The sequence below is a fragment of the Mobula hypostoma genome, chromosome 25 (genome assembly GCF_963921235.1).
Source record: "Mobula hypostoma chromosome 25, sMobHyp1.1, whole genome shotgun sequence".
In the NCBI taxonomy this organism is placed as follows: domain Eukaryota; kingdom Metazoa; phylum Chordata; class Chondrichthyes; order Myliobatiformes; family Myliobatidae; genus Mobula; species Mobula hypostoma.
In genome coordinates, this window is record NC_086121.1 from 25,975,671 (window position 1) to 25,996,667 (window position 20,997).

Consider the following 20,997-nt stretch of genomic DNA (forward strand, 5'->3'; position numbering starts at 1 on the left):
GAGGGATCTTAGAGAGGGAGTTTCCAACAAGAAGGCTGGTGTGCAGGAGTCCATGAGGTCACAAAGAGTCGGACTCTACTTAATGACTGAGCAACAACAACATGTTGTGAGATGGATGTAAGAAATAAAATTCTAATTCTAATATTATTTATTCCTGCTCAAGGGTGGAGAACATTTTTTTCAATCTTTGCCAAAATATTCAACTAAATAGTTATCAATAGACTGTAATATTTTCAGTGCAAGTGAACTAAAATGTAGCAGTCATTGGACAAAAAGTCTATCCTACTATACTAGCCTTGAAATTGGCAGTTTTATCTTACAACATAAGGTGCAAGATCATACAGTTGATTGAGGTTCAGGGTTCACTTTATCATTCTAGGGAATCATTCAATAGTCTTATAACAGCAGGAATGAAGTTTGAGCCTGGTGGTATGTGCTTTCAGCCTTTAAAATGAATAGTATATCTGTTGCAAGTTGTTAAGTGTCATCGAGTTGTCGTCGACTCATGGTGATCCTATGGATAGTTGCTCAAAATGAGTTTTGATCCTCGCAAAGGTGGCTCATTGTTGATAACATTGTAGCTGTCCTTATTATGTTCAAACATCTGATTGGTGGCCTTACTCTTTCCATTGTCCTTCACCTTGCCAAGCATGAAATCCTTTTCCAGGGAGCTGTTTCTTTGCATGATATGCCTAAAGTACTATAGGCGGTGTCTTGTCATTTGAGCCTTGAGAGAGAGACGGTTTGATTTCATCGAGGACCAATTCATTTGTTCTTTGAGAGGTCCATGAGACGTGCAGTATTTTTCTCCAGCACCACTGTTCAAAGGCATTGATATGCTTCCTATCCTCCTTTACCGTTCAACTTTCATATCCAGATAATATTATTGAGAACACCCTTGCCTGCACAAGTCGAATCTTTGTATGTAGAGATGGATTCCTATTCCGGAGGATCTTCTCTAAATCCTTCATGGCTGCTTTGCCAAGAACAATTCTTTGTTGGATTTCTTGACTGCTTACTGCTTATGGTGTTAATCATTGATCCAAGTTGAAACTGTCAGCCACTTCAATTTCCTCTCCATTAGATTGAAATTGCTCATGCTGCCAGCCTGTTAAACGTGGTCAGGAATATTGATTTCCTCAACTGGCTGTGCAAACAGCCAGTTTGTATTTTTCCACATGATTAAGTTATTATTTGTTTCTTTATAGGCTTGCTTTCCCATCACTCGTGATTAGATATTTTTGATGTTTAATGGACTCGTGTGTCCTTGTACACAAATTACTGGATTATAAGAAATATAGTGTGAGGCAGAAGATTAGGTGTGATCTTGATGAACGGCAAAGTAGACTCAAAAGGCCAGTTGGCCAACTCCCATTTCTTGTGATCTTACATGCTTTGTAAGGCATTCCATCCAGGTAGACCATTGCTGTAATATTTGATGTGGTAAGAATTGAACAAAGCAAATGTTGTTCTAGCAATGCCCCCTGCCTTCCAAAAGACTAAACATCCTACCCTACCTTTAGTGTTTGTTTAATGGGTGGAGCTCCAGTTGTATTTGGTTATCAAAATGCTAATCTTTGAGAGACTTCGCGATGCAAATCAAGTGTTTCACTTCTTTATAACATTTCTCAAGAATAACTAGCAATTTGCCAAAATGGGGAAATGTGCCTGACTCTGTGTCCCACTGTTCTGGGGGCTCAACCTCAATAGAGGAACAATCATTTAGGACAGAGGTGAGGAATTTCTTGAGCCAGGGGGTGGTGAATCTGTGGAATTCATTGCCACGGATGGCTGTGGAGGCCAAGTTATTGAGTATATCTCAAGTGGATATGTTGGGTTCTTAATTAGTCAGGGTATCAAAGATTATGGGAAAAAGGCAGGAGAATGGAGTTTAGAGGGATAGCAAATCAGCCATGAATGAATATCAGAGCAGACTTGATGGACTGAATAGCCTAATTCTGCTCCTCTGTCTTGTGGTTTTTAATTTAATACTGTTTTTTAAGGTTAACTCCCAAAATCTATTGTTATGCTTCAAAAGGTTTTAGAGAGCTTAAAGTGATAAAAGCTTATAACCCAGACATTTTAATATCATCTGAATTCTCTGGAATCGTGATGTGTTGAAAGTGGGGTGCTTAACGTAAGGCCTAGTAGTGTCAAAATGTAGTTGACTCTTTGTGTTTGCCTTTCGCCTGGCTGCTAGAACCATTTGATGTCTAGGAAATCTGAAATTATTCATGCCAAGGCCAAGAAAATAAAAATATAAAGACAATATGGAGAAAGCCTGTTTAAGTTGATATAGCACAATTGGGCTGCCAGGCTGTTGAAGAATCCTATTAGACAATCTGGTATTGGAGCTTAAAACTTTGAGCATGTGCAGGGCTTGGATGAATGGAGCAAGTGAAAACCCTTTTTAAAAGCAGTTTGTCAAATTATTTTGTGACCAAGAAAAACTACATCTTCTGCCCTTTTGCCACATATGAAATTGTTCTGTGAGTTAGAGTTTTACAAAAAAGTACTGGTGAAGCAACAGCCAGAAAAATGCAGTTTTGATCTCTTTATGGAAGGAAGAAAGAATATATTGGTATTATAACAATCCAAAAGAGATTAATTAAGCTAATTGGTTGGAAAGTTTGTCCTACCACAATGCAGCTATCCAGAGGTTTGTGGAGGCTTATAATGGGGGAGGTGGTTGGGGTTATTAAAAGTTGAAGTAAATAAATCTTGCATGATCAGGGTATTAATAGTTCTAGGGAACTGGCAAAGGAGAAGAGATGAGGCCTGAGACAATTAGCCATGATCGTATGACTAGCAGGGCAAACTTCTAAGGGGCAGCGTGTCCTACTCCTATTTTCTGATATGTTTCATTTATTAAGACACATCCATTTCTGTGGACTATATTGGTGATGTGCTTTTCATTTTCTTAATTGCATTTAAGTTGCCATGAATATCCTTATTTTGCAGGTAATTTACTTGTTAACTCTTAATCAGTATCCTGTGTTGAAATTTGTTCCTTTGACATTGGGGTAAAATGAGTAGTCTTATCTCTTGGTTGTTGGGCATCTGTTTCTGTAAGATTCAACTACAGTTTGAATAAACCAAAAAATATCACGCTTTTCTCTATTAGTACAAAATAATTTAAGAACTATCTGAATTGGATTTCTGGAGTAAATGGTTCTACACTGCAAAATCTTGAGTTATTGATCTAGAAAGTGCAAATGTATGAGATGTCAAATGTTCCCAGGACCAGCATGTCCTACATTGACAAAAGCTAAATCTGCTTGCCGTTCAACTCCAGGACTTTGATTTTTCTTGTTTTGATTCGCAATGCCGCGCTGACTTATTGTACTGGAAGGAGGACAAGAAAAAATAGAGTTAGCATGTGGCCTGTATTGTACAGCAAAGTTAATTTACTCAGCAAAAAGAGTGGAGGTACCTGTGATTTAACCTAATAAAAGTAGGGTTACAATTTAAAACTGTGATAATCTGGCACCCTTAGGCCTTTTGGTGTCAGTCTGGTAGATTTTTCAGGTTTTTGGATGAGCCTCAACATATCACCGTTGTTTAAACATATAGTATAATAAATTTTTCAGTGAACCCATTGACATTAAATGGAGCGGGAAATATGCGAACACTCCAGACTCCAGTTCTGGCAGCAAACATACTCATGTTCCTAACTTCTGATGCCCCACACTTTGACTCCTTTTGTTGGCTTGTCCCCCTTGTTCTCTGAACTTCTGGCTCTGGCTCTTTACTTCATTTGCACTTGTATTAGCCACTGCCACCCTGGGAGGGAAAAAGCACTGGTTGTCCATTCTGTCTATTCTTCTTGTTATCTTATACACCTCTATAAAGTCACCTCTCATCCTCCTGTGCTCCAAAGAGAAAAGCCCCATTTGGCTCAGCCTTTCCTCTTAAGTCATGCTGTCTTATCCAGGCAGCATCCTAATAAATCTCTGCACCTGCTGTGAAGCTTCCACATACTTGCTATAATGAGATGATCCAGATCTGAACACAGTACTCCAAGTGTGGCCAAACCAGAGTTTTATCAAACTGCAGCATTACATGGTGCTTCATGAACTCAGTTCACCAACTAATAAAGGCCAACACACCATTGCCTTCTTAACTACTATATCAAAGTTACATAGCAGCTTTGAGGAAGATATAGACATGGACCCCAGGATCCTTCTGTTCCTCCACACTCTTAAGAATGTTGTTGTCTGCCTTCAAGTTTTGATCTCCCAAAGTGTACCACTTCATACTTAGCCGGATTGAACCTCATCTGTCTCTTCCTAGTCCTGCTCTGCATTCTGTCAATGGCTTGTAGTAACCTACGACAACCTTCTACACTATCCAAAACACCAACTTTTATGTCATCTGCAAATGTAACAACTTACACTTTCAGTTCCCCATCCAAGTCATTTATAAAAATCAAAGAGTAGCGGCCCATGTGGATCATCACTTGTCATGGACCTCCAGGCAGAATGCACGCCACTTTTTAATATTCATACTGTGTGCAAGCCAATTCTGAATCCATGCAGCCAAGTTTCCCTGGATCTCAAACCTCCTGACTTTTTGATTAAGTCTACCATGGGAACCGAATACCTACTAAAATATGCCACATCCACTGTTCTACCTTCATCAATTTGTTTAGTCAGTACTTTGAAGAATTCCATCAAGTTCATAAGGTACGACATGCCCCTCACAAAGCAATGCCCACTATCCCTAATCAGACTGTGCTTCTCCAAATGCTCATAAATCCCATCTGAAAGAATCCTCTCCAATAGTTTACCCACCACAGATGTAAGACTCACTGGTCTATTATTCCCAGGATTAGTTCTATTACCTTTTTTTGAACAAGGGAATAACATTTGCCACCTTCCAGTCTTCTGACAGATGCCAAGTGACGATGCAAGGATCATTGCCAAAGGTGCAGCAATCTCTTTCCTCATTTCCCATAGTAATGAGGTTTATCCTGTCTAGCCCCTGCTCTTATCTATCCTAGTGATTTTGCAGCATTCATTGTCGTCGTCATCATCAGGTGCCGTGCCCAGTTTGAACTTTGACTCCCATGACCCACACACTCCTGTTTCGGGTCAAGTGGATCAATTCATTGGTATTCATTTCCAGTTCTCTGGCTGCTGTCTCCATCATTATTTGTCTTTGTCTTCCTCTTGCTTTCTTCCCTTCAATCTTTCCCATAATTACCGTGCATTCTAACTCCTCTTTCCTAATCACATGTCCAATGAAGTTACGTTGCCTTTTCATGATCTCATACATTATTTCTCTTTTTGTGTTTGCTCTGTTCATGACATCCTTGTTACATATTCGTTTTGCCCATGATATTCTTTGCATCCTCCTCAAAAACCACATCTCTGCTGCTTCAATTTGTTTCCTCATGTTACTAAATATTGCCCAACATTCTGAGCCATATAACATAACTGGATAAATGTAACATTTCAGTAGTCAACTTCTGTCACATCCTCTTGATATCAACATGTTCTGGCATATTGGCCTATTCTATCCTGACCTTGCATCCGTCAAGGGCCTTCTCTTTGGAGAATACTGAAGCAATGTAATTAATTGTTAATGAGTATAATCCATAAATTTTCTAAATAATAAACATACCAGAACCTTTACTTTGAAACGTTTTAGTGCTTTACTGTGTTTCAAATTACAAAATAATATTCAGTTACTATTATGAACTACGAGGAAAGTGTTGCCTCAAAAATATCACTGCAGTGCCGTGATTTCAAATTTGTTGTTTCTGAGAAAGTTAAGACTGGTTCAATTTAGACATTCACTCATGTTGAACCATGTGCTTAGAAGTGAAGAATTTGAAGAACTGTCAATTGTTGACAATTCTCCTTCCAATTCTTGTTGACATTGTTGGAACATTAAAAGCTTCTAGTGCTAACTGTGAATGTGGATTTAGTCTTAGGAATTCAATCAAATTAAAATCCAGAAACAGACTAGAAGTGGAACATTTGGATAATCTATTTAGGATTAAGGCATATTTAATCTGACTGTAAAATTAATCTGGGCAGTGTTTATAGTCAAGGGATTTGTAATTAAGACAGACCAGAAAAGGTTGATGAAACGTGAAAAATTTTCTATGTTGTACTGTATTTCATTATACCCTTCAATTAATATGTAAAATCAAAAGTATGTGATTTTTCAAATTTCACTCAAAGTATTCATTGTATGAATATTACGTTATTTTTCTGGTGTTAAATAAATAAATAAATTTCCTGCTTGGAGCAATGGCTGGTCCATGCAACTCTAGGAAAAGAAAGGTCCTTCACCCTACCGTCCCTTCCTAAATGGGACAACCTTATCCAGATCCCCATGTAAGTGCTCTCTAAACAGCTTCCACATTTGCCATTAACATCCGAGTACGAGTTCTTGCCCAATAGTATCAAATTCGCCCCCTCCCACTTCCCCAGTTAAATACTTAGCCATAACATCTCCTCTCCCTATCTAAGGCTATGCTAAAGAGGTTCCTGACAATTGTTGATGAATTAAATGCTTTTCCTTTTTTTTAAAAAAAAGGGTGGTGTAAGGCTGTGGTGCCACGCGCACATTTTCAAAAGGATTCCCTTTAGCTTTCAGATTTGGGTGTGTATGAGGTATAGTGTGATGTCAGGTACATTCAGATTTTTTGTATACTATTCTATTTGGGTGACACTTCGTATATACATAAAGGCATCAAAGAGGATATCATAAATTTCTCAATATTGAGTAGGTTTCATGTCTTGTCTGGTTGATCCTAGCTTTACTTCCTTGGAAACATGTGGCTTATTGGGTGTTCAAAGACTTCTATTCATCTGTTGGGGGGGATGGGGTGGGGTGGCAATAGCAATTGAGGGAAGAGCTTGCTTTGAGTTATAATTAATTGGGTGGGAAAATGAAATCAAATTTTTAAAATTGCATAGCACATTGACGTCTGAGTCAGTGAAATATAATGTTGCCCATGGATAAAAAGAAACGTCATCTTATTACCATGTCTTTTTACTTCCGTGTGAATTACTTTTATCACCTTGAGAGTTGGAACTTTTTTGATCCTTTCTTGTCTCTAGTTTTGTCTGAAATCTAGTTCCTTTGTTATCCACATCCTTATTAATTTTGGAATGTTTCTCAGATGATTGCATTCAGAATCATTTCCATTTATAGTTAATTTGTGACTTGGCTTGATCTGCTTCTGCAAACCTCTCGATGTTAATCACTGTAACCTTTCAATTAATTCCCTATTCTTATCCAGAGGTGGGACATTTAGGGATTTCTGTCCATTTTAGACAATAGAAAATAGATGCAGGAGTAGGCCATTCGGCCCTTCGACCCAGCACCACCATTCACTGTGATCATGGTTGATCGTCCACAATCAGTATCCAGTTCCTGCCTTATCCCCATTACCTTTGATTCCGCTATCTTTAAGAGCTCTGTCCATCTCTTTCTTGAAAGCATCCAGAGACTTGGCCTCCACAGCCTTCTGGGGCAGAGCATTCCATATATCCACCACTCGCTGGGTGAAAAAGTTTTTCCTCAAGTCCGTTCTAAATGGCCTACCCCTTATTCTTAAACTGTGGCCTCTGGTTCTGGATTCACCCATCAGCGGGAACATGCTTCCTGCCTCCAGCGTGTCCAAAATCTTGTATGTTTCAGTAAGATCCCCTCTCAGCCTTCTAAATTCCAGAGTATACAAGCCCAGTCACTCCAATCTTTCAACATATGACAGTCCCGCCATCCCATTTTCTGCAATGTTTTCACCCTTTCTGCTGAGCTATTTATCCTTGCTCAAAAAAATTCCTTTCTGTAGTACCCTTGTCTTGGTCACCTCTCACAAAGCGTTGAATTACTTATATTTCTGTATAATTCTAAATGCATATGCCTGACCTGCTGAGTTCCAAAGGCGTTTGTAATGTGGATTCACCTGCAGGCTCCTGCTCTCTCCCCCCCCCCCCCCCACCTGTGCTTTACTTTCTGCCCCCTTTCTTTTCAGTCCTGAATGAAGAGTCTTGGCTTAAATCATCATCTGTTCATTTTCCTGCATAGATGCTGCCTGACCTGCTGAGTTCTTCCAGCATTTTATCTGTGGAGGTATTGATGCTATCTTTTATTTTCCAGGTTTTTGTACTTTGTATTTGTTGTTGTAACAACATTTTTTTGACCATCTCTACTTTCCTGTGCTTCCCCCCGCCTCCTTTTTCTACTTGGTGATTAGTTTATTATTATCATAAGTACTGAGATACAGCGAAAGCTTTTCTTTCCATGCCATCTGGACAGATAATTTCATACATAAGTTTGCCTGTAACAATAAATTTACCTGTGTGTAAAATTATTTCAGTCATTTGCTGCTTTAAAAAATCAGTGTCAGCATGAGCAGAGCAGGGTATAGCTTTTATAAAGGGTAACCTTGCTGAATTATTAAGGTTGTGAAAAGCAAAAACTAGAATAGCACTTGGAGGGTTAATTACCATAAGCACTAGTTCCTTTTTCACTTGAGGGTTAATTGTTGGGGTGGGTGGAAACTTGAGTTGAAGAACTGGGGAAGAAAAAGCAGACTTCAATTTGAACACCGGCTTTTCCTCCAAAACATAATTCCAAGATTTCCCAATTCATTTATCTTGGCATATTTACAAAAAAAAGTTCTCCAACTTGATGTCATGAACATTGATCTCTCTAACTTCGGCCAGTTTCTCTCCACTCCCTTTTCTCTTTTTTTGTTCCCCATTTTTTTGATTGTGGTGTTTAATAAACTCAATCATAATCACTCTAATCATTGTGGCAATTCGATAAAGTTGCTAGGCATATTCGCTTCTGGCTATGTGGAAGGATGAACACCTGAAACTCTATGAAACATTGTCCATGGTGTTACTGTTCTGTGGCAGGTTGGCTTATCCATGGCTAACAAGATCAGTTAGTGAAGGTATCAGATTCAGGGAAGAGACACATAAATTAGCTTGATAAAGCAGCAACTTGTAACAGTTTTAAATTCAGAGAAGCAGGTTATGAATTAAGAGGGGATGGGTGGGTGGGGAAGAAAATAGAGTGAGTTTATATGGAATGTAAAAACTGACACTAATGCTTCTAAAGATATGCAAAGTGGAAAAAAAAGCTAGTGAAAATGAACATTTAAACGGAACAGTGCTGCAGCTAATAGATCTGCTGTCTCTATCTCAGTGATGTGAGTGTCTGTGTGGAGTGTGTATATTCTTCCCTTGATCCTGTGGATTTTCACTGGGTACTCTGGTTTCCTTCCACAAATCAAAGAAACAGAATCAGGTTTAATATCACCTGCATATATCGTGAAATTTGTTGTCTTTGTGGCAGCAGTACAAAGTAATACGTAATAGGAAAACATGTGAATTACAGTAAGCATATATTTCTTAAATAGTTAAATAATTAGTGCAAAAATTGAAATAAAAAGTAGTGAGGTAGTGTTCATCGGTTCAATGTCTATTCAGAAATTGGACGGGAAGAAGCTGTTCCAGAATTGAATGTATGCCTCCATGCATGTACCTTCTTGAATGTACCTGCTTCCTGATGATAGCAGTGAGAATAAGGCATGACCTGGGTGACGGGGGTCCTTAATGATGACCGCTGCTTTTTTGAGGCCTCGTTCCTTAAAGATGTCCTGGGTACTATAGAGGCTAGTGCTCACGATGGGGCTGACTAAATTTACAGCTGTCTGCAGCTTACTTTGATCCTGTGCAGTAGCCCTCCCACCACCCTCCCCCCATACTGGACAGTGATGTAGCCAGTTACAATGCTCTCCATCCTACAACTATAGAACTGTAAGAGTGTTTTAGGTGACATACCAAATCTTTTCAAACTCCTAATGAAATATAGCCACTGTTATGCCTTCTTTGTAGCTGCATCGATATGTTGGGCTCAGGTTAAATCCTCAGAGATACTGACACCCGGGACTTGAAATTGCTCACTCTTTCCATTTCTGATCCCTCTATGAGGAATTCCCTTGTCTTATCCTTTCTGAAGTCCACAGTCAATTCTTTGGTCTTACTGATGTTGAGTGCAAAGTTATTGCTGTGACATCACTCAACTAGCTGATGTATCTCGCACCTGTACACCCTGTCATAAAGATCATTCAAATTCTGAAATCCCGCTAACAATGTTTGTATTGTCAGCAAATGTATAGATGGTATTTGAGCTGTGCCTAGCTGCACAGCCATGGGTATAGAGAGAGTAGAGTGGGTTAAAGTGTGCAGCTTGTAAGGTCCATAGTAAATTGATCTTTGTGTGTAGGTAGGATCTGGCTGGAATTGATGTGGATAAAATAGTTTAAGGTAGAATTAGTATTAAAAAAATCAGTGCTTGAATGTTGGTACGGACTCAGGACAAAATGCCTGTTGCCATGCTATGTCTAAGACAAATGTAGGCCCCTCAGAGACAGAAACAGTGGAATTTATAAAAAGGATCAGAGAAATGGTGGACTGAATGCCCAAATATTTTGGTTCTGTTTTCATAAAAGGAAGATGCAAATGACCTTCCAGAAATGTTAGTGTAAGTAGTATTAGTAGTGAGGAAAAAATAGAAATTATTCAGAAGTTATAGGGAAACTGATGAAATGAAAGGCTAATGAATTTCCAGTTTGTATCTCTGAGAACAAAGGATGTAGCCCTAGAAACGGTGAATGTGCTGGTAGCCATTTTCTAAAATTCTTTGTATTTTCACATACCACTATTTGGAGGGAAGCTAATGTAACTTCACTGTAATAGGAGGGAGAAAATAAAATTATTGTCTGTTTTGCCTGATAACTGTAATGGGAAAAGTATGAGGGGTCCTATGTAAAAGATGTAATAAGATATAATATACTGGGGAAGTGATGACCCCTTCCTGTTAGACTGTTTGAGGTAACTTGTTTTTTATTCTTTCTTCTCTTCTAATATTTGTATATTTGGATATCTGTACACTTGTAATGCTACTGTGACACTGTAATTTCCTTTGGGATCAATAAAATAGCTATCCATCTATAACAGAACATTTGGAAGTCAGTGACAGGGTCAGTCAAAGCCAACATGGATTTGTAAAAGAGAAATCATGCTCTCCTAATTTGAAGTTCTTGATTGATGTAACTAGTAAGGTGCATGGGAGAGAACCAATGGATATTGTATATTTAAACTTGCAGAAGGTTTTGGACATGGATCCACGTAACAGATAAGTGCAAAGTGAAAGCACATGGGATAGGGGTCAGGTTGGCTGTCAGGAAGCAAAGACTAGAGTAAATGGTCTCTTTTTGGAGTGGTAGGCAATGATTAGTAACACTGTAGGGCTGTTTATGAAATTAATGATTTAGGTCTGGGAATTATATGTAATATCTCTACAGATCACACAAAATCAGATGCATTTTTGAGCTGTGTGGTTGATGCCAAGAGACTCCAGGATTTGCATAGGTTGAGTGGTTGGGCAACACATGGCAACTGCAATACAGCGTGGATAAATAAGAAGTTATCCACTTCGGTGGCAAAGCGAGGAAGGCAGTTTATTATCTGAACAGTGAAAGGTGGAGTTTCAGAGAGATTTGGGTTAGGGGGATTTGAGGCCGTCATTAAATGTGTTGAGGCATTGGGTATAGTTCTTACGACAATAGAGATGAAAGGATATGGGAGAAAGCAGGAAGAGGTTACTGAATTTGGATGTTCAGCCATGATTGTACTGAATGGTAATACTGGCTCAAATGGATGAATGGCCAACTCCAATTTTCTTTAATTTCTTTGAGCCCAGAGTGAGTGTAGAAAGTTAAAGACCAGGATCAATAGTGGGAGAAAGGATAACCATTATGATCAATAACACAATACTTGCAGGGTTACAGTGGACAAGACATACCACACAGGAAGAAAAACTCAAAATGAATTGGATAACTATTTGAGCCATGAAAAATACCCTTTATACTTTAATATTGCAATCAACATTTGTACTTGTGACATGTTAAGTTATAAATGTGGTTAATCTGAAATGCTCATGCTTTGCCTTAGTGGGGTGGGTGGCGGAAAAGTTAATATTACAGTAGTGGCAATCAGATAAAAACTTGCCTGACTCTTTCTCTATTGCATATAGCACTAAGCGATACCCAGTTTTTGCATTTCTAGCCAACATTTTTTTATGGTAGGAAAGCCCAATGAAAAAATTCTTCATTATATTAAATTTAATGCAAAGCTAAGGTTAATTTTACTGAAGTGAATTGTTTTTGAATGTATTTCTTGAACAGAATTATAACCACCTCTTTTATTCTTCTAGAATAAAACAACGTTCTGTTTGCGGTGAATTGAGAGCCTGGAATTACCTGCAGTGTGGCTTCTTTGTTGAGAGAGGAAGATCTGACTGTGTGGATTACAAATTAATTTGGGAGCTGGTGGAGAAGACATTCAGCACAATGACGTCAGAGCTGGAGAGCAGCCTGACGTCCATGGATTGGTTGCCACAGCTGACGATGAGGGCAGCCATTCAGAAAGCTGATGCTGCTCAGAATGTGGCTGGTGGCGGGGTTACAAAGAAGACCTCCCTTCTGGATCCAAACACTACTCTGGACCAGGATGCGCAGAACAAAGATGGCAAACCACCATACAGTTATGCCAGTCTCATTACCTTTGCTATTAACAGCTCCCCAAAAAAGAAGATGACACTTAGTGAGATCTATCAGTGGATCTGTGACAACTTTCCCTATTACAGAGAAGCTGGCAGTGGTTGGAAGGTGAGAATGTTACATTGCCTGAGTACTGTCTTGGAGAAATAAAACATATCTGACTTGTATATTCAGTTCATTAGTGGCAAGAGATAGTTGTACTGGTGGCTGTTATAATTTCAAATGTGTTACACTGAGCTGGAGAGAAAGAAAATTTGAATGGAGCCTGGCACTTTTATCTCATGGGTGCAAAATACATGTTACTTATGGATAAAAATTTGCTTTGTTGTGCTCCTTCTCAGATGGCTGGCCTGCCATTGGCTTCCTTGATATTTGGGCTGACATTTGTAAGATACAAGTCTCATTGTCACAGTTGTCCTGTAAATTGCCACACTTTGAGGTGAAAATTGCTTCCTCCTCTCAAACAAAGATGTGTTAAATTGTGAAAATGATTTGAAGTCCATTTTACTCATGCAATTATGCTTGCAATTAAATAATTTTAATGAAAACATTGCCCTAATTTTAGATATTGTAGAATTAACAGCAGTTTGATTTTATATAGTACTTGTATTTTCAAAAGTGGCAAAATATTTTGAGCAAATGCATTTAGAAAGAAACAGTGCATGGAAGCAAAGAAATTTACACCTTGAAGGTGACCAAAGGTTTGGACAAAGATTAGTCTTAAAAGAGGAAAACAATCAAGAAATGGATTTAAGATTGCTAATGACTGGCCAATCTTGTCTGTGGTTCAACCTGGGTTGAACTTGATCTTTGACCTTGAGTATCGTCTTCAGCGGCCTATTTCACTTTAAATGTTTTGGTTCTAAAGTTACTGTTGTTCTTTTCTGATGATGAATTAGAATTCAACTTTATTTTGAAAATGAGCGACAACTCCAAGAGAAAATGCAAGGAGCAGTACCAACCACTAATCCTGACAACATTTTTGAGCCTTCAAAAGCTTTTGACTCAATTAATTGGGGGCAACAGTGCCGCATTCTCCTCAAATTTTGCATGTCCAGAGAAATCCATCTTAAGTTTGCTTTCATGCAAGCCATTGGATATGCAATAGAGCAAATCTCATTGAAGGTTGGTGTCAATCAAAACAGTGTCAGTGGTACAATACTTATTCCAGCTATCAGTGCAATGTGGCACGTTGCCTCCAACAGACTTTGTGGAGCTACTTTTCAAAACTGATTGAAAACTATTCAACCTGTGAGTAACTACCAAATTCATGGTATCGCACCTCAGTTGGTGAGCTGCAATATGTAGACATTATTTACATTTATGTTCATTGGCAGGCATTTCCTAGCCATCATGGACTTCTTTAGTGAAGAGGAACTCAAAGTTGAGCAGCAAGTTTGGGGGTGGGTTACAGAGAGGATAAAGAGGAATTGTCAACTTTTGGGTTGAAGCCCTTCATCAGACCAGACATAATTAGTGAATTACCTCTGAATGATGATGGGTGAATTGTTTATTTCCCTCCATAGATACTGCCTGACCCATTGTGTTTCTCCAACATTTTGTGTGCATTGCTCAAGATTTACAGCATCTGCAGAATCTCTTCTGTGTAGAAAATGAAGGCATTTCGCCCCTTCCCTCTCAGTCCTGAATAAGGGTCTCAGCCCGAAATGTCAGCTGTTTATTCTTTTTCATAGATGCTGACTGACCTGCTTAAGTTCCTCCAGCATTTTATGTTTGTTTTGCTTTGGATTTCCAGCATCTGTAGATTTTCTTGTGTTTAGAATATGAAGTGTTGTGGTTTGTGTTGAGCAATGTTCCCTCTAATTTTTAGTAGTCAGTGTGCGCAAAAATCTTACATTGTGCAAATTTTTTTCCTGTGACAAAAGTATGTGCGCACTGAATGCACACATGGCCCAGTTTATGAAGGTTTACAAAATATTTGACATAAAACTGCACAGAATAACAACAAAATAACATACATATTTAAGTTCCTCAGTTATTTTTTCTCTCTCCTGTCTTTGGCATTTACCCATTCTTTGTAAACTCTATCTAGACTAATAGAACTTCCATCCAATTGATAGCTTTTGATTCTCATTAACATATCCAAATGACATTCACCTAAACGGTTTCTCAGCTTGTTTTTGAGTTGATTCATTAGGCTAAAACCTCACTCACAGTCTGCACTAGATGCAAGAAAGGTACCCCCAATGTCCATCAACTGTGCAAGGTTGCAAAACTGTTCATTTTGAAGTACAAATGCCACCATTTGAGCAAAGTTTGAAATCAGTTTGGATTTACTTCTTTTCCTGCATGGAAAATTTGAAATCATTCAACTGTCTAACTATTTACAGTATTTTCAGCTAGAAAATCATGATATTTTAGACATAAGGCGTTAACTTGTTCATCACCAAATGTGAAGTCACAACCTGCAATTGCAGAGAAATCAAAAGCTGACCATTCTTGTACCTCATCTTCAGGAATCCTTCCTTCTAAATGAACACAAAGACTATTTGTAAAAGTCAACAGTGAATTTGTATCTACTGTGACGTTTTCTTCACGTTGTTGGCTTAGCAAAACTTTAACTTTGTCACTCCACGAAACATTGTCTCCCAGATACTGCTTCCTTGTTAATTTTGCCTCACGCAAAATGAAGTGAATCAATCGGTGTCAGGCCACTCTTTTGCAGAATCTTGCACAGTGCAGCCAGTTCATCAAAGACATCACTTAAAGCCTGTAAAGCTACTCTGTATGTGATGTTTATCAATTTCTTGTGACAGTATTTAGCCACAGGGTCATTTGCCTGATCTTTTTCAATAAAAACTTAGTAAGCTATCTACGGGATTTGAAACAGACCTTTGTAAACTTTACAATATGAACACTGTCCGCCAAAGATGGCTGCCACCGTGATGCAGCTGTACAAACCGGAACAGGAAAGGTGAGGTGACGTAAATTAGTGATGTGCATTGTGGTATTTGAAAAACTGACTAACTAGTTAACAGAAACATTCAGCTAAAAGATTATTTTCAATAAGTATAATTATTAATTACTACATTATTTTAGGTAACCTTTTGTGCGCACATTAATTTACTTTGTGCGCTGGTTGAAAAACGTGTGTGCGCGCACACACGTGCACAGCTTAGGTTGAGTCTTGCTCTGGCAGTGGTGAGAGGTGAGGATGGATAAGCCAGTGTGGGATTGGGAAGGGGAATTGTATTTGAGAGCTTGAGAATGGCCATTGTGTTCTGCAAGTGAGTCACCTAATCTGTACTTGGTCTCACTGATGTTGAGATAGTCACATGAGGAGCACTGGATGTGGTAGATGAGCTTGGAGGAAGTGGGGTGAAGTTTTGCCTCGCCTGGAAAGACTATATCATTCCGTGGATGTGACGACAGCATTTGTACCTTCTGCAAGTGTAGGGCAAAGTGCAATGGGTGAGGAAGGAATGAGCAGATCAGGGAGTCACGGAGGGAGAGGTCCCTGGAGAAGGCAGAAAGGCATGGGACGGAGAAAACATGACAAGTAAGGTAATCCTGTGCACCTGGTGGATATGACAGACTAATGTGCTGGATGTGGAGATGGATAGTAAGGTAGATTATTTGTTGCTCCAGACTCCAGCACTTCTGATTTTGTGTCTCAGTGAATAAAAAGCAAAGATAGATCTTGTTGTCAATAGCAGCAAGGGAGGGGTTTTCTACAAACCTGCTCTCCAATGTTTGACACCACCCTCTGCCAGTAAAGGTTCCAATGAGCCTTTGGCAAATATAAACCATATTTCAGGAACCACTGCTGAAGGTAAACGGTGAAATTCCCCTTTGCCATTGGGATTTCAAAGCTCATCACATTAATGCTGATAAAAGGACTCTGCCTGAAATGTTGTCTATTCAGTTTCTGTGCATAGATGCTTTCAGACCTGCTGAATTATTGAGATACAATGTGGAATAGGCCCATCAAACCACACCACCCAGGAATACTCCGATTTAATCCTAGCCTAATCATTGGGCAATTTACAATGACCAATTAACCTACCAACCAGTACATCTTTGGACTGTGGGAGGAAACCGGAGCACTTCTTCTAGCAGTTTGTGTGTGGCTCACATTACTGATCACTGTCCTTTGAAATGCGTTTTAGATCTGGACTCCCTATAGCAGGCACATCAAAACACCAAGAAAGATGCCATGTCTCTTCAAAAACCTACAAATCCACTGGGAGGATAAGCAAATCGATGTTAGCATTCTTTCCCAGCTAACATCCACAGCCTTGTGGGCTTAATTATGCTCAGTCATCTGCATTGGACAGACCCACTGTTTTTATACATGCCTGCAGTACACTGAAATGTTCTCTTTCCAGGATGATGGTTGGAATAGAGTGGGTATTAGGCAGTCAGAAGGGGAAAAAAGAACAGCGATGTGCTAAATCTCCTCTTCTTATTGTCACTGATAAGCGTGTCATCATCAGTCCTGCACCTCAGAATTGCAAAATGTGTTTTTAAATCGTGCATTAATTTACCTCCCTGGATTATGAGGCTTAAATTTTGGTCAAAGCACAGGAGAAGAATTGGGTGATTTGCCTGCTCCACCATTTGAATATGGCCAATTTATTTTTACCCCAACCCAATTCTTGCCTTCTCCTCGTAATGCTAGGAATTAAGAACCTATCTGCAACTTTTAATATACTCAATGACTTCATCTCCACAGTCATCTGTTGCAATGAAATCCACAGATTACCACCCTCTAGCTAAAGAAATTCCTCCACATCTCTGTTCGAAAGGGACATACAAAGCAGCTGCACAGGTTGACTCTGTGGTTAAGAAGGTGTACGGTGTATTGGCCTTCATCAATCATGGAATAAAATTTTGGAGCCGAGAGGTGATGTTGCAGCTATAAAGGACCCTGGTCAGACCCCACTTGGAGTACTGTGCTCAGTTCTGGTCTTATGGAAGCAGGTTGAGTGAACTCTGCCTTTTCTCCTTGGAGCGACGGAGGATGAGAGTTGACCTGATAGAGGTGTATAAGATGACGAGAGGCATTGATCATGTGGATAGTCAATGGTTGCCACAAGAGGACCCAGGTTTAAGGTGCTGGGGAGCAGGTACAGAGGAGATGTCAAGGGTAAGTTTTTTACTCAGAGAGTGGCGAGTGTGTGGAATGGGCTGCCGACAACGGTGGTGGAGGCGGATATGATAGGGTCTTTTAAGAGACATTTGGATAGGTACATGGAGCTTAGAAAAATAGAGGGCTTGTGGGCCGAAGGGCCTGTATTGTGGTGTAATTTTTCTATGTTACTTCTATTTTGAGGCTGCACCCTCTGGTTTTAGATTCTTCCACTATTGGAACCATTATGTGTGTCCACTCTTTATCTAGGCTTTTCAATATTCGGTAGGTTTCAGTGCAACCTTCTCATTGTTCTAAACTTCAACAAGTTTAGGCCCAGAGTCATCAAATGCTCCTCGTATGTTAATTATTTCACTCCCAAGCTCATCCTTGTAAACATCATCTTTGATTCACATTTGAGTCACTTCCTCTTTAACTCCAAGGGATGATTTACAACTATGTGAGAGTAATGAAGATGTTTTGGTGTAACATCTTAACCAACTAACAGCCTCCTGTTATAGTTGAATGTAATATTTTTGTGTTATTCTTTTTCCTGACAAAGGCTTTGGTATGTTTTTTTTACTCCTGGCACTCCCATGAAAAGTTCACAAGTCCCATGAAGGGGGAGCGAAGGTGATTTTGATCTCTTAATTTGCAAATGAATTTGAATATGCAATAGTTAGCAGAGATAGGAGGCTTTGTTTCCATACCTGGCTTTGGCATTATTTCTGGTCATTGAAAAGTGATAGCAATTTGGTAAGAGACTAGCCTCCAGCAGGGCTTTTGTAAAACAGTAAATGTTTTTCATTCTAACCATTTGGGTCCTTAGTCAATGTCATGCAAATTAGGTTCATCAAATTTGTGCCTCATTTGATCTTGATGATTGCAATTTACAAAAAGCTAAATGAATGCTAAAGCTTATTCACTTGTTACCAAGTGTGAGGCTCAGGATGCATACCTGTTTCCTGGATGATTCTTAGGGAATCCAATCAATGTTGTATGGAGGATCACACATAAAAGTTGCTGATGATCCTGATGAAGGGTCTCGGCCCGAAATGTCGACTGTACCTCTTCCTAGAGATGCTGCCTGGCCTGTACTTTTATGTGTGTTGCTTGAAATTCCAATATCTGCAGATTTCCTTGTGTTTGTGTGGAGGATGCCATTTTAGGTTTTTGTTTCCCCAAAGTAACTTTCCCAACCAAAAGATAAAGAATAATTGTAATGGCACCTTTGAACTCCAGCCTCTGGAATACTCGCCAGTTGCAAAAGGACTTGAATTTGCAAGTGGACCGTCCTGCTCATCGTCTTTATTCATTTCCACAGATGCTGTTTGACCTGTTGAGTTCCTCCAGCATTTTGTATGTGTTACTACCGTATCTTCTGCCTGATGGTAGGGGGTCAAAGAGATTGTTGGACAGATGGGAGGAGTCATCGACAATGCTAAAGGCCCTGCATACACAGCATTCCTGATAAATACCTCTGGGTGGAAGCGAGACCCCGATAATCCTCTCAGCAGTCCTTACAATCCTTTGTAGGGACTTGCAGTCAGATGCCTTAGCACCTCCCGTACCAGATGGTGGTACAGCTGGTCAGGGCACTCTCAATGGTGCTCCTGTAAAAACTGGTTAGATTGGGGAGGGAAGGTAGTTTTGCTCGCCTCAAACACCTCGAAGTGGAGAAGCTGCTGAGCTTTCTTGACCAAAGAGGTGGTGTTGAGGGACCAGATGAGGGTGTCGGTTATGTGCATTGCCAGAAACTGGTGCGCCATGGAGGAGCTGTTTAAGTGCAGTGAGGAATGGTCAACCTGTATCTTTCAAAAGTCCACAATCATTTATTTGGTTTTGTCCACATTAAAGGACAAGTTGTTGTGCTCATACCATTCTACCTCCTCTCTGGATGGTGCCTTGTTGTTGTTACTGATGAGGCCAACTACTGTCATCAGCAAACTTGAAGTTTCGATTTGAACTGGATCTATTATGTGTCAGTAGTGGGCTGGAGCATGCAACCCTGGGGAGTACCAGTGCTCAGTGTGATGGAGATAGAGGTGTTTCTGCCAACACAGACTGGACTGACTACGGGCTTTTTGCCAAGTCCAAGATCCAATTATTGAAGTAGGTGTTGAGACCCAAGGAGGACAGTTTACCCACCAGGTCTGAGGGATAATTGTATTAAATGCCGAGCTGAAGTCAATAAAGAGCATCCTGGTGTATCAGGCACCATTTGCCAGATGAGACAGGATGGAGTGGAGTGTAGAATCTATGGCAAATTAGTGGACTGATTTGAGCAATAACTGAATTGGAAAAGGCTTAATGTAGCAGAAAGATTTTAATCCGACACATAACCAGTTGCTCAAAGCACTTATTTATTGTTGAGGTCAGTACCACTGGATGGCAGTCGTTAATGCAAGTTACTGTTGCCCTCTTTGGCACTGGGATGAGGATGGCTGCTTTGAAGCCTGCGGGCACAGTGAACTGTTCCAGAGAGATGTTGAAGGTGCCTTTTAGACCCTCTGTTAACCGGACTGCACATTCCCTCGGTACCCGACCAGATATGTTATCAAGCCCTGCAGCTATACGTGGTTGACCCTGGCTAAGGTTTTCCTCATATCAGCTGTGGCCAGAGTGCTTGCTCCACTGGGGTGGGCGGGAGGGGGTAGGAAGTGGGTCCTTCCTCGCTGGCACATCATTCCATGCATCAAACCATGCAGGCGGACTTGTAGTTCGTTATGGTTATTATCTGAACGCCCAGCCACATGTGCCTCCTGACTCTGGTGTCACAGCAATGATTGTATATTCTTTGTGAATATTCCCCTTTTGCTTTCCTGATGGCTTGGGAAAGTGTAACACTTGCTAAGCTGAGAGCTGTTTTATCCCCGGGTCTGAAGGCAGCATCCTAATCTTTCAGTTGTGCTCGGACTGTGTGTTGCTTGGATTTCCAGCATCTGCAGATTTTCTCTTGTTTGTTTAATGAAAATGGGACTGCGATATAAACAAAACTTGAACAGTTTCAAGTTCTGCCAGATGTGCTACAATCTCTCAAAGCCATGTAATTATTGGAACACAGGTAACCCCTTACTACAGAAATTATCCGACTAGGAGTTTGTGAAACTGTTTAAAATGTTTTTTTACACAGGACTCCTCTGTGAAGCATATTCCACACTAAGTCCCCAAGGTAAAAATAGAGCATTCCCACTAATAGAGGCCTCTGCTACTTGTTTGCACCTCCTACATTAGCATGTCACCAGAGGTAAGAAAGAATAATTTAGCTATATTCAGAGCCTTGTTAAGTAAACTTATTTTTATTTAT

General features: G+C 39.9%; 1 protein-coding gene across 1 annotated transcript in view; it reads left to right on the plus strand.

Annotated features, from left to right (window-relative positions):
* Positions 1 to 20,997, plus strand: part of foxj3 (forkhead box J3) — a 170,736-nt gene that overhangs the window by 53,508 nt on the left and 96,231 nt on the right. Inside the window, exon 3 of the mRNA XM_063033295.1 lies at positions 12,253 to 12,706. Within this exon, the coding sequence (XP_062889365.1) occupies positions 12,389 to 12,706 (318 nt within the window). The 5' untranslated portion in view covers positions 12,253 to 12,388. The remainder of the gene's footprint in view (positions 1 to 12,252; positions 12,707 to 20,997) is intronic.